Source organism: Epinephelus moara, chromosome 18, assembly GCF_006386435.1.
Source record: "Epinephelus moara isolate mb chromosome 18, YSFRI_EMoa_1.0, whole genome shotgun sequence".
NCBI lineage: Eukaryota > Metazoa > Chordata > Actinopteri > Perciformes > Serranidae > Epinephelus > Epinephelus moara.
Genome location: NC_065523.1, coordinates 40677762 through 40692280, shown reverse-complemented (window position 1 = coordinate 40692280; position 14519 = coordinate 40677762). Strand labels below are relative to the sequence as shown.

The 14519-nt window shown below is 42.5% G+C and overlaps 1 protein-coding gene across 4 annotated transcripts; it reads right to left on the bottom strand.

The window, feature by feature from the left end:
- Window positions 1-1534: 1534 nt before the first annotated feature.
- Window positions 1535-14080, bottom strand: LOC126405283 (deoxyhypusine synthase-like). Of its 4 annotated transcripts, none has more exons than XM_050068944.1 (10): window positions 12587-14080; window positions 10558-10750; window positions 9269-9433; window positions 8690-8811; window positions 7906-8002; window positions 7638-7724; window positions 6494-6599; window positions 5705-5808; window positions 5430-5555; window positions 1535-3488 (listed from the first exon to the last, which is right to left on the bottom strand). In XM_050068944.1, the coding sequence occupies exons 2-10, from the start codon at window positions 10747-10749 to the stop codon at window positions 3396-3398; spliced, it is 1092 nt and encodes a 363-aa protein (XP_049924901.1). In that variant the 5' UTR covers window position 10750; window positions 12587-14080; the 3' UTR covers window positions 1535-3395. The 4 variants fall into 4 exon arrangements, with proteins under 4 accessions (XP_049924901.1, XP_049924899.1, XP_049924900.1 ...); XM_050068942.1 differs by having other exon boundaries at window positions 10558-10754; window positions 12587-14078; XM_050068943.1 differs by lacking the exon at window positions 12587-14080 and adding an exon at window positions 10872-11215 and having other exon boundaries at window positions 10558-10754.
- Between the last annotated feature and the right edge of the window lie 439 nt (window positions 14081-14519).

Here is a 14519-nt window from a genome sequence, read left to right as displayed (position 1 = left end):
TTCATGTCTCTACAACATACGGGGCATGAGATATGCCCATTCAAAGTTTGCAATTTCAATCGGTTGCTATAGCGCCCCCTTTGGCCAATTGATGTAATATTGCTTCATTCGCATCCTCCCATGACCCTCTACCACTGTGCCAAATTTCACATGGATTGACCAAGTCAGTGAGGAGAAAAACGTGGAACAGACACACAGATATTATACAGTAAGATGACAAGTGATCTGTTCTTGCTATTGTTGTGGAGGCATGCCACTTTCAAAATGGCTTCTCATTATAATCCATTGCTGTCACCCACCGGTGCTCATTTATTAATCAAGACTGGGTGACACCCACTACCAAGCTTATAAAATGTTTGCTTGACTCCTGTCCACCCTTTTTCCACCCTGACGAAGACCACAGAGTCGAAACCGGTCGGTGTTTTAATGTGAGCAGCCATGTTTTGAAATAGAGGCTTGTTAATTTAATTTAATAAAATGCATCTGTTCCTGCTCCTTCCTGTTTAAAATAGATTATCTTTTATACCAGAGCTGGCAAAATGTGAAATACGAAACAGAATACCCTCAACTGAAAACGTCTTTAACATGTTAAGGATTTGCTGATTGGGGGGAGCAATTTTTTCATTTACTTACTTTATTTACTATACTTTTATGTACTAAATTACTACTTTTTTTTTTTTTACTGTATTTATTACTAACAAAAACAAGACCTAAAGAGAAACTGTAATGCAAATAAGACCATTTTAATATGGTAGATCCAGTTTTTGATACCTCATGCACTACTGGGTAGATTAGTATTACAGTAGTTGTGTCATATAAGCATAACATATGTTTTTATATGTAAAGGTTAATTGTAACTGTTGTGTCAAATAAACGTATTGGAGCTGAAAGTACAATATTCCTCTCTGAGCTGTAATGGAGTACAATAATTATAAGAGCCACTGAGCACGTGTTAATATTTGGCAAGAATTTCTGTGTCGATATGACATATGTATCATATAGGTTCTGATGGTATTTTGATTTACACAACAGTTTTGAATAGTGTATGATAGTGGACTATACTGAGGTTATGTTACTTTATTTATGTGTTAGAATACACAAAGTGTTGAAGTATAATGATGGGTAATATGTGAGAATATATAGAAGTAGGACACTGAGTCGGTAGTGGACCGCACAGGCTGTAACTTTGGAAGGACTTGACCTGTCGTTTTGTTTCCTTTTTTTGATTCTACTGTAAATTTCCCTGCCTCAGGTGAGTACTGTGGCTCTTAAGGAACAGAAAAACGAGTCAAACCGGAGTATTTACAAACTAAGGAACTGTGGTATGCTGAAACAGGCACTACAATAATGTACCATAAAATGGAAATACTACATTAAAAGAATGTCCACATTGTGCTCGACTACAGAACCAAAGTAAATGTACCTTGTTACCCCCACCTCCCCACCCCTAAACCTCAACTAAAGACTTTAAGTCTGTATTTATACATTTGATATTTTGATGCATATAGTTCCCAACACTCACAAAAAACAGTCATTATCTATTCAAATCTATTCATTTTTTATTGATTTTTTAGCATAGCATCAACATGTGAATAAGCACCTTCAACCAGATAGATTCAAGTAAAAACAACAATTCTTCAAAAGTTAGCCCTTGCCTTACTTGATGGGTCATGCCTCGTGCTGCCAGCCTGTTTATGGATTTTAATATATATAACCCATTGAAGTCAGCATGGTATACCACAAAGATCTGTTCTGTTCTGTATGGATTAAGACATGTTGACCTGTCAAACAGATTTAAAAATAACACTAGTAAAAGCTGCAGTGGGGGCTGACACCTTGGGGCCCTGGGCTTGTGCCTAGCCTGCTGGGGTTACAGTTCTGACCAACCAGGAGACAACCAACTACCAGCTACCAATTTAAGACTGGCCCTCTATGTCAATCCCAGCTGGCTACCACTGCTTGATGGCTTTGGCCCTGATCACACGGGAAGCGTTTTAACAGCTGGAGGTGCCTTTCTGAAATTGTTTTAACTAAGGATTAAGTTTTTGCTCTTGCCTCGGAGCAAAAGAGCGCCCCACATCATCTCTTTTTTATTGTAATTTTTCCCATTGTCCAATTGCATGATTTGACCTTCTATAGTGGTCACGACAAGTTTACTGATAGAAACTGGTAGTAATGGTTGCTGGATACCCAGAGCTACAGTATACAGCCCAACAATAGACAGCAGGTTGTCAAACTGCCCCCGAGTCATCCTAAAATATCCCTGTAAATGGCATTCATGGATGCGAAGCTCCTGGACCAATTGGTGGTACTTCCCATGATCCACCCTCGATCTCTGCACACAAGCTTTTACAGCACCAGTACAGAAATAATCTCCATCCATGCCAACACTTCTGAAAACACATATCACATGACCATTTGCGTACACTGGGCATGCCGGTGTAAATAGGAAGCAGATTGTCTACTCTAACAGTAAGGTGGAACTGCTACTGAAAGTGACACATAAGTATAAGGTGGTCAAGGCGGCCGAAAACAGATGGCAATCATTGCAAAGCAAATACAGCAACATATCAGTGCAGTACCAGGAGCATTACACATCACCAGATGAAGGCATGGCAATGTGAAAGGAGTACTCAAACAGGATTGTTAAATCAGAAATGGTATGTCGACCTATAGCTGTCATAATGTGGCTTGACACGTCGTGACTGATATGACCCAATCAGAAAGCGAACATGGGTAATTGTTTCCAAAACACTGGAGTTTTCAGACTACAACAGGAACAGCAGAGTTTTCAAAGGTCTCCATTTAAGTCTTGTCGACACTATGTGTAAACTGAGAAATAGTTATGCAATCAAAGACAAAACCATAAGCAAGGATGCAGCACAAGAGACTGATGTCAGCCAAACAGTGTGCGCAAGGTTCGGAGGGCAGTGTTGAGTTTATGGGTGCAGGTAAAGAGGAGCGTGGATCCAGGACACTATTGAGCCTAGTCTGTTCCGTGGACCCAACTCAACAAAACACCGCTTATTAGACTGTGCCAACCTAACGACTTCATAAACTTGCCTGCACTCAAACATACTGAAACCAGGTCAGGTCAAGAAAAGTTATCATGCGTGTAAATATTTCTCATGCTTGAGGAGTTCCTAATTGTGGTCATTTTGAAGACTCGTGCAACCAGACAAATGGGAATGGCAGCTGAGCAACTGAGCAGGCCATAGCAATCAGATGAAATTGCCCCTCAAGCAGGTCAGAGAAAAGTATTTTCCTGGAATGATAAGTTGAGAAGTTCACCATGAGAAACAAAGATATCTGTAAAGCCAAAAGTCTGAAAAAAGAGACAGAGATAATGAAAAAGTATTGCATCTATTGATAAAAGATGAGAAGAGGCCTTGATTTCATTTTTTCCCCTTGCTGGTAGTTGTGTTAGCGTGAACTGCGAAGGTCTCTGCCACCAATAACGGGAAGATTATGGTAGCATCTCCGAACACCTGAAAAGACACAAAAACAACATGAGTTTGAAAATAAGAAGCCCTCATTAGGCTTTCTGCAAATATACGTCTTTAGGATGTGTTAATGCAATACAGCCTTGATATTAGTATTTAATATTCAATATATTCAATGTCAGTATAATAGTAGTCTCACATAGTCAGATCTATCTCCACAGCACTGTGTCAGTGCGAGAGAACAGTCTGGAATCACCGATTATCTTTCCGCTATGGGGAAAAAAAACACTCTGGTCTGTGTCTGATTCTTTAAACTAGGGATGCAAGATAGATATTGGGCCGATAAATTGTCGGCAGATAATAGGACGTTTTGATTATTATGCATTATTCTTTATTATTATAATTTCAATCATAGTCGAGAAATAGCGCCGATAATACAAGGCCACACTGCTTTCACTGACTTAACAAGGGCAGTATCTACACACCTGACACAGTGGGTGGTGGTACATTTACCTTTAAACTTGGTTTGTGAGCCACCAGTAAACACAGAGAAGAGGAACAACAACTGCAGCACACTGTCTAGAGGGCAAAACAAGTCGCGGTGTGGACGTCTTTTACAGTTCCAGAGGAAGACAACAGCATTCCACCAAGACAGATTAGACACGGCGCTAAAGGATCGTCTCCAGAGTGTTAGCACGAGCTAGTTAGCGGCAGCAGCTTACATCCAACACCAAGCTTTTAAAAGGCTCGACTCTGTTGTTAAACTTATTAATAACTGCTAGCCATGTGATGCTTCAGTTAGCAATTACTTGAATCACTACCTGGCTGTGTGTGTGTGAGACACAGCTTCTTGTTTGTCTGAGTTGAGTGTTAATGTGTGAGGTGAATCAGTAGCTCATCGCTATTGTGGGATGGTGAGACGGTGCCTGGTTGTGTTTATAAAAATGTAGCGTAATGATATAAACATTTCATACACCAGATGTAACGCGGACCTACCGATGCATATTCAACCCGTCAGCTGTCAGTGTTTGTCTCTGTAAGTAGAGACACCTGCCTTACCATTAACTACAAATCTAATACTGATTAAAAGTAATTTTACTTTGTATTCATTATGTTCAGCTGTAGTGTAGGGTTACAGGATATGGGGGCAGGGGCTTTCAGGGTGGGCCATTTGTCAATACCCCAGAAAATCTCCCTGTTTTCGACAGCCTAACATTGGCACGTATGGAAGAGTCGGAACTGTTTGTTTTTTTTGTGTGTGTGTTAGCAGTAGTGATGTCGGTTTGGTTTGATTTGGTTAGGTCAGGGCTATAGAATATTAAATTATCCATATTTCCTCACTGCATCTTAGTCTTTCTTACCCTCAGATGTGCATAAACTACAGGTTATACACTTCTTTTTAAAATACAAAAATGTGAAATTATCAGTTATCGGTATCAGTTGAAAAAGTCCATATCGGTGCATCCCTACTTTAAACCAATCACATTCATGTTGGGTGGCTGAAGCCTATCTCCGCTGACATTGTGCGAGGGGCGGGGTACGCCCTGGACAGGTCGCCAGACTATCACAGGGCTGACACATAGACCCAGACAACCATTCACACTCATATTCACACCTATGGGCAATTTAGAGTCACCAGTTAACCTGCATGTCTTTGGACTGTGGGAGGAAGCTGGAGCACCCGGAGAAAACCCACACTGCATTTACAAGTTGCTTTATTCACTGTAGATCTTTACAGCAAATCACTGAAAGAACAAAGCACACATGCTTTTTGCACGATCCAAGTCTTTGTAAAAACCTGCCATTTTCAGCTTGTAAGTTGTTAGCTGTGAGGTTGCTGTTGTTTCCCCTCTAGAAGGGGGATTTGGAAACGTAACAAACAGATGGACACGGAAGGAAGGGAGAATGCCAGCTGAAATCAACCGCCCAGTGGCAGGCTTATAGCTGCAGTCTACATCCAGGGAGTCAGACTAATATAATAGATACCTTCACTGGTTTAGCTTCTGCTCTGATCTTGCCCCACGACACGGCCTCATCAGGTCTGGCCCCTGAGTCACAACCATCAAACTCCTGAGCTGTGTTCACGTACACCACATAGTCAGCTCCATCCCTCTGGAAGAAGAGAAAGCAGTGCTTCAAAGCAGCAAACTAAGCAAAGACCAAAGGACTATACTTGATGTTATGACTCTGTGTGTCTGTGTGTGAATCTATTTGTTTGGTTTGCCTGAATACATTTCAAATGGGAAATAAAAAGTACTAACCCAGGAATTGGCATTGCATATGTGGTGTTTGGCTACACCTCCTCCCAGGGTGATAATCCCTGTGCTGTTGGCAGCCGCCACAAGGTTGTTCAACTTTGAAATATCTGGAACCAATTGCATTGTATAAGACAGGCATTTTTTAACTTATTGGGATCGGCTATATTGAGCTATAAGCCCTGTTTCCACAGAGCAAGTCTGGTACAGTTCCGTTCAGTGCGCTTTTTTTTTTTCATTTTCACTGTGAAAAGTTGTGGATGGTGCCAATGGAACTGTTCCCTACTGTCCCCATTCTTGGTCACTCCTCCGTTGGGGTACCTAGAAACAAAGAAAAAAGCGCACCAAACTGACCTGAACCGTTCGTCTGGGTGGAAACAGGGCTTATGGCTCAAAATAGCCGATCCAATCCTTTGTTATAGTACAGGTCATTCAGGGAACTCAGACACAGGCTGCATTGAAGCAACAAACAGTGGAAAGTGCTCTCTTGAAGGGAGAGATATTCCATTGAGGCAGTGAAAAGGCCAAAAACATGAAAGATAATTAAAAAAAAGACATAAAAGAACAGCTTGGATACATTTTTTTCTTAATACATTGCAGAGCCATTCAGTCATCAAGAATAGGCTTTATATTGGATTGACTTGAACACTTGAACTTTAAAGTACTTCAAGTGTGCACTGTGCAGCTGTATTATCTAGAAAAATACAAGTATCAGTTGGGACTTGGCGTCGGCCGATACACAATATTATTTGACTTGGATCAGGGGCAAAAAAAACTCGATCAGGACATTCTTACCTTCAACTATATCCAACATAATGTCGGGGTTCTCTTGTGAGAAGAGGTAGAATTGGTCTCCTATAGCACCGTCTGTCAGGGCAGGGCAGAACACTGGGATGTTATTCTGAAACAGACACCAGATCAGTGCTCAGTAACGCCATGAGGCCAGACCTACATTCATTGATGATGGTTTGTCCAAAACCTTTGTCTATCAGGGGAGCAAATTTGCCCTCTACACACCCCATCACTATGCTGGAAGTGCGGCAGTCAGATCCACCCCTCACTCCTCCACAGAACCAGCCTCTTGCCCAATTTGGTCACTGCTGGCTCCAAGAAACCAAGATAGTGATGGCCAAATTGACAAACTCAAGGCTTCAAAACAGGAGTCCACAAACCAATAGGTGACGTCAAGGTAGCTACGTCCATTATTTATACAATCTGTGGTGAAGCTATGCAAGGACAGCGCTTACCACCAAAGACTGCAAATGCTACCTAACCAAACTGACTCTGACAAATGGTGACCAATTTCCAAAATCTGTGTACTGTTAGTGAGTGTGTAGAGGACAAATGGCCCAATAATCAGTGGTGAGATATATACACATATTTGGAAGAGAAACGTTGCGTGACCAGCAAGAAATCAAGGCATACAAGTCACTAGATGTTTGAGACTACATTATTTGTGGTCATATACAGAACATCAAATACCATGACCCAGATTCAGTGTTTTTTGTCTTGAAATACAACATCCTTCCTAGCCAAAGACAAGGACACAAGACCACTAAAAGGCCTGGGTTATAATTCAACCAGAAAACTTGCGTTACATACTAACAGGGATTTGTAGCTACATTTTTTGTTATTGGCCAGCCTCTTGCCTAAATATGGTCATCTCTGGCCTCAAAAAAACAAGATGGTGACGACCAAAATGCCAAACTCGAGGCTTCAAAATGGAAGTCCACAAACCAATAGGTGACGTCATGGTAGCTATGTCCCTTATTTTTTACTATCTGCGGTTCAGACATGATCTCTCTATCACTCTATTCACCCTTCCAACAAACCTATAAGCCTCACTACCTGGTTAAAGAAAAAGAAACAAAAGTTGGAAACAATGTGAGGGAGCAACAACACTAGGCAAGAAGCCAGGGTGATGTATACCACGACTCACCTTGTAGGCCCAGTAGTAAACAGATTCAGGGTTGTCAATCTCCTTGCCCAGCCGCTGGATCACCTTAGATGGAGTCCAGCGAACGCCCTGAGTGGAAAAGCATAACAGAAAAGTTTAGCAAAAATATTAGACATGAAAATAATAATTCATTTTCAGAGTATTGTTGTTTTTTTTGGTTATTGCTGTTGTTTTACATTAACTACATCACTGAAATGTAGAACATTTTAGAAAAACAAATTGACAAATGTTTAAAATAGAGTCCACGCACCTGATTTCTCTGCTCCACCAACATCTCCTTCAGGATCGGCACCATCCATTCGTCAAATTTTGCATAGTTTTCATCTGGCATCAGGACGTTCCCTTGCCTGTAGCCAAAGTGACACACAGGAGAAAGTCATGTTTATTTGCTATTTCCTTTACTTTTGGTGTGGCTCTGTGAATGGCAACGTCATTCTGTCTGTTAGTCAGTCACTACCCCCTTTGCTTCTGAGATATCTGAACAACTACTTGATGAATTGTCAAGACACTGGCAGAGGCATTCATGGCCCCTTCAGGATGAATGGGACTCACTTTGGTGATGCATGCACTAGGAAAGCAAAACAGCTAATGCTAATTTCAAAGTGAAACGCATCTTTATAATTCGTCAGTCATTCGTCAGTGTAGGATTTCAGACCACGGCTGTCACTGGTACGAAGGCATAATAAACAAAGGAGCCCTTCTCCTTGCTGTCATGAGGTCATTACTGTTTCTATGTCTTTGTATGCAGACCCTGATTGTAGCATGTAAGAAGCCCATGCGCAGCCGCTGTCTGCATGCAACTCTGCAGCTGTCTGCATCCATACTGAAGCATGAACAAGCCTGAAGATAAACATTATACCTGCTGAACATCAGCATCTTAGCATTTTCATTGTGAGCGTGTTAGCATACTGGTGTTACCATTAGCTTGGTACAGCCTCACTAGCCGTAGTGCTGTAAAAGCCAAAACCTGTCTTTATTTCTTTTAGCCACATTTACAAGGTGTCACATTCTGGTTATCCAACATGTTCTCTGACCTGTTAAGACCTTTTTTATACAGATCCTTGCCGGGCAGAGTAAATTCTCCCATGTAAACCGGACCCAAACACTTGATCAGATCCTCCTCTATACCTCCAGCTGTTGTCACCAAGACATCCACCTACACAGAGGAAGAAAAAATATTGTATTAGTGAAAGAATTTAGTTTGTATTAAAATTCTATCTGTCTGATGTTTCATGTATTTGAAGAGAGTCTGCCCCTAGAACATATAAAAAAGTGGATGTAGCATGCAAGTCTGAAAAGTGAAGCCATCGCAGAAGTGCCTTTATACTTAATTTATTACCTCACTAAACATTTTCCTAATGCCTTTATGGTCTCAATCCCTAGTTTCAAGCAAAGACATAGTTCACAGAGACTGTTTTACAACCCGCAAGTTGAGCACTGGATCTTTTTCGTCGTTTGAAGTTTTGATGACCAAAATTAGTCGCTCCAACCCATTTTATTGCTGTGTAATTTATCGCCCCCCTGGCATAAATGGTGCTTTGGCCAAAATGCAAACTCTAAGCCTCAAAACGTTAGTTTGCATACCAGTGGGGAACCTTTATCAATGGCCGTACCATTTTGTGCTCTACAAGGTAGCGGATAGTCTCCCTGATGCCACAGCTGATGAGATTTGAAGTGTAACCGAGGAAGATGGTGCAGCTCTGGAGGCAGGGGCAGGTTGATGGATCTTCCTCAACCGTTCCATTCACCCTCTTCAGCGGTTGCTGACGCCTCTCAATCTGTGGGTGTGGAGTGGATTGCAAAGTTCAAGATTTTTTGTAGAACACAATCTCAAAAATCAATTTAAAATGCTTTGCAGGATAATGAAAAAAGTAGATGCGCTCACACAAATACACTCAACAAATTAAACTTTTTTTTTTAGTTTAGCTGCTGCTATACTGTAACCATGCCCAACAGGAAAACACACATCACAACCATTTTGATTTCTTTACATTGGCTTCCTATCAGATTCAGGATTCATTTTAAAGTATTTGTTCTCACATATAGAGCCCTCCATGATCAGGCACCTGAATACATCTGTGACCTCCTCCTATCGCCAGTAAGTCTCTTAGGGCTTCTGACCAGGGCCTACTGGCTGTCCCATGCTCTAGACCAGTGGCTTGCACAGACTTTTTGAAGGGCAGGGGCAAAAAGAAAAAAAGGCACATACAGCGCGTTCTCGCCACGTTTTGGCTCCCAGGAGGGCACTTTAGCGCGCATTTTGGCTCCCAAGAGGGCACTTTAGCATGCATTTTGGCTCCCAAGAGGGCACTTTAGCACATGTTTTGGCTCCCAAGTGGGCACTTTAGTGCGCATTTTGGCTCCCAAGAGGGCACTTTAGCACGCATTTTGGCTCCCAAGAGGACACTTTTGCGCACGTTTTGGCTCCCAGGTGGGCACTTTTGCGCGCATTTTGGTTCCCAAGAAGGCACTTTTGCATGTGTTTTGGCTCCCAAGAGGGCACTTTAGCGCACGCTTTGGCTCCCAGGTGGGCACTTTTGCGCACGTTTTGGCTCCCAGGTGGGCACTTTTGCGCGCATTTTGGTTCCCAAGAGGGCACTTTTGCGCGCATTTTGGCTCCCAAGAGGGCACTTTAGCGCACATTTTGGCTCCCAAGAGGGCACTTTTGCGCACGTTTTGGCTCCCAGGTGGGCACTTTTGCGCGCATTTTGGGAATATGTGGTTCTTTTTAACGATCACTAATTGAGCTCTTTCTACATACACGCACTGCAGCAAATAAAGCATAACAATGCCTAAAGAAATTACGCTACCTGCAGCAGAGGTCCTAAAAACATTTTCAAAAGTCTAAAAAAATTTGAACATCATCATTCCCTAAGTTCACCCTGTGTAGCACCCGTCTCACCATGTTGTTGATCTCCTGGATAGCCAAGCCAAAGTGAGTAGCCTGGAAGCCTGTGTTGAGATAGGACTGCAGCAGGGCGCGGTGGTCCACTCCTTGGTTGAAGTCGTAGCCATGGACCTTTGGTGTATCCTCCGGTACGGGATCAGTGTGTCTGTAGAGATCCCCAATTATTGGGTGGATATGGTGTGCCATACTGTCTGAAAGAACAATAAGATACACCGTAAGTCCTAGAAGTAAAACTATAAAACATCCACTGTACTTGAATGTAAATGAGCTGTATTCCATGAAGGAGATGGTAAAATGAAACAACTTACAGTACAGCACAGCACATGAATCTAACAGAGATAAATGCAACTCGGAGAATTTTCAGAGAAGTGTAGACAGATGGACGGCTGCCAAGGATAGGCCCTGCCACCCCTGATAAGAGACTGGAAGAAAGGTGCCACCCACTCACTCTGGGTGCTCTGTCTAGTGTAACTAGAACAACCTGTGACTTCAGCTCTTACAGCCACATTAATTATGTGGAAGTACCTGATATGTTTTCCACCTGAGCTCCAACCACATCAAATCCGTGAGAGGAGCACTGACAAAACACAAATCTCCAAACAAACATCAAGGAATTAGGGGTAACGAAGGCGCACTGTTGCTTCACCTCATGTCTCGGCCAAAAAGTTGCACTTGAACACACCACAATGAAGAGAAACAGGAAGACTGATAGGGCGGATTGAAGACACTAGTTAGCCAGTTAACACGGTAACAACCAAATGATTGGAGGAGGTTTTCTTTTCTCACTTCCATTTCTTAATAAAAAAAAAAAAAAACAGCCAACAAGGGCCAACTAGTGCAAAAGGTGGGGGACACAGCTCAAAAACTAGGGCAACTGACACTTACCGACAGCCCGACATTGAGCAATGGCCAATGGCTGGCTTGGTCAGGCCCTTGTCAGGGCCCTTCCCAGCCAACATTTCTATGCGGGGCTCATGTGGGTTGTAAATAGGCTGAAGAATGGGCCCCATATGGGATTGTCCACGAGTTCAATAATCGCCCCATGCCGATTGCTCACATGGTTGATTTTACCAAAGTGGGCTCCAGATAAGATCCCCATGTTTAGCATATACCCATGTGGTACCCAGTTAGCCTTAGCATTACCCATGCATGGCCCATTAGGGTAAACCCATCCAACACACCACTGCACAAGTATAAATGCTCACAGGGGCGTAGGCCACGTGCGTAGGCAACAAGTAACACGTTTACAATAAATTAATAAAGAAAATGCAACAACAAATGGTGAAACAAGTTGGATGATTTCAGACAAAGACTACACAGACAACATTCCTTGTAATACTTGTGATATCAATTATCATCTGTCAGTTATTTTTTTTATCAAGAAAAAAGAACGAGTATTAACATGCATCGCAGCTGATCTGATCACAAGTGGACAGCACTTAGTGTAAACGACCACCAAGATGCATTATGATCCGATCACCCACATTCAGAGGTGGTCTGGGCCACATATAGCCACATTTTTCATCTGTGTGAACGCCAATGTGTCCCAGGCCACACTGCGTGCAGCTTAACAATTGAATATAATTTTATTAATTTTAAATAATTAAGGCTTTAAGTGTGGGAATAGTGCTACAAACCTGCCACCGGTTAAAAGCAACAACATGTTTGGGCTTTGCAAATTAAATGATTTTCATGTTTATTTGTATATAGAGCAGGGAGGTAAGATCCAGTCATACATGTTCACAACAGACACGTGGAGAGGTGTGAACAGACAGACAAAAAACTGTCTACTTGTGATCTGATCACCCAGAACTCATTAATACCAGGTATAAACAGGCTCTAAGATCCCCTTTATGCATGCTCCATACTCCTTTTCTCTTATTAAAAAATCCACAATATATAACTGTACTAATATTATTCCTTTGGGAAGTTTAACTAGAAGACACAAGATGATTCTCTTCACTGAAAAGTCTATCTACACTTTGTATTGACTATCCTGGTCTCTTTTGTGAAGGTAGATTACCTGTACACTTTGTTGGCAGAGGATCTCTTAAGGATGTAGGTCTGTATGATTTAGTCCATGCACCTTCCACCAAAGAAGAGACAGAGATCTGCTATATTCATTCCTTTATAGGATCGGGAAGGTGGGGCGATATGAGCAGGTAGGAGGTCCAAAGCAGCAGAATCAAAGTGGGCTCAGCCTCTTTAAGTGACGTTTGAGTTGTGTAGAACGTCAACATTTATTTTGAAACCGGTTTGATGGCATCTGCTGCACAGAGTAATGAGAGGCAACATTATTGTATGCCTCAGTCGATACTCAGTCTATGCTTGTTTTACTGAAGAACTTTTAATAAGTTGACCTGGCTGGTAATTTTGTTCTTTTTTTTTTTAAGGTGGCCCACAGCTCACCTTGCCACTAAGATGATAGCTGCAGTATCAGAGCAAGCTACAGGTGTTATAGGAGGAGGGCAGGGTAGTGCAAGCAGGTGGATGTCCGGGCAGGTTCACCCAGATAAATTTCTCTCTGCTCCAGCTGCCCGCAGCTGTCTGCTCTGAGGGCATCCACACCTCACTCTCTCTGTCTAGCATGCATGTTGAGCAAAGCAGGATGAGGGGAAGGAAACACTCTGCATGTTCTGCCTTGTTTGTTCAGTTTGCTGGCAAAGACAAAAGAAAGGTTTGTCACCAAAGTATGATGTTATGTACCCTTGCCAATACGGAAGTTAGCCTCACCCTGGTTCCCTCTACAAAAAGCCTATAGGTTTTTTCCATTGGATTTTGGATTGGACCCAAAGATACTTCTCGGGAACTCCCTCACTTGAAGCAACGTAGAATGGAGCGTGAGATGCATCAGTGGTTTGGCACGGCTTCTTGCAGTGATGCCGCCGCTGCGCCAGACCGTTCTGATGAAGAGGGAGCTGAGCTGGAAAGCGAAGCTTTCGATTTACTGGTCCATCTACATCCCAACCCTCACCTATGGTCATGAGCTCTGAGTAGTGACCGAAAGAATGAGATCGCAGTACAAGCAGCCGAAATGAGTTTCCTCCATGGGTGGCTGGGCTCAGCCTTAGAGATAGGGTAAGGAGCTCGGACATCTGAAGGGAGCTCGGAGTAGAGCCGCTGCTCCTTCCCGTCAAAAGGGGTCAGTTGAGGTGGTTCGGGCATCTGATCAGGATGCCTCCCCAGAACACACTGGAGGTATTACATATCTCATCTGGCCTGGAAATACCTTGAGGTCCCCCAGGAGGAGCTGGAAAGCGTTGCTGGGGAGAGGGACGTCTGGGGTGCTTTGCTTGGCCTGCTGCCCCTGTGACCCAGCTCCGGATAAGCGGATGAAAATGGATGGATGGAGTTCAGTGCTCATTTTCTCTGTAGTATCAATACACCGGTACCAGCTATGCTTTATTATGTTATTGTTAATGTTGACTAAAGTTATTCTGCTGTTCTCTGCTACTAACCAAAAAAGTCTTCGTTGTCATGTTATAGCCTTGTTATTTATATTTGAATCAATCAAAATCAATTGTATGCTCTTAAGGTCAACTTTTCTTCATGGGAACAAAAGGCATTGTATAAAAGTTTCAGTATCGTGTTATCACTAGTAAGACCCAAGCACCAACTCTCCCACATCAAACGTGACATAATCAAATGGTCCACTGAACACTTCTCTAATTAAAAATTTAAAAAAAACAAAAAACTTTTTAAGCCAAAAAGAAATTGGGCATTGATGCATGAAACAATCACGTTGCAGGTCCAGGCATGGCTCTAACAGCTCTACAAAGCTGCTTGTTGTGATGCTCGACTTATTACTGTGTCGTGAACACATGAAAGCAAAAATCTACCAAAGGGAAACTGAAACACGTCTGAACATTGGACCATATATGTGGGGTGGGAGTGGGGATCCAGTCTCGAATACTTGTGGCTTTTAAAATACCTTCAACTTGGTGTCATCCAGATTA

Excerpts from the sequence above, each read along its gene's own strand:
- LOC126405283 (XM_050068941.1), bottom strand. Across the intron at positions 8,812-9,268 it reads ACCTTGTAGAGCACAAAATG|GTGGATGTCTTGGTGACAAC; the intron begins GTACGGCCATTG and ends TCCTCTGTGTAG. Across the intron at positions 5,556-5,704 it reads TATGCAATGCCAATTCCTGG|AGGGATGGAGCTGACTATGT; the intron begins GTTAGTACTTTT and ends CTCTTCTTCCAG.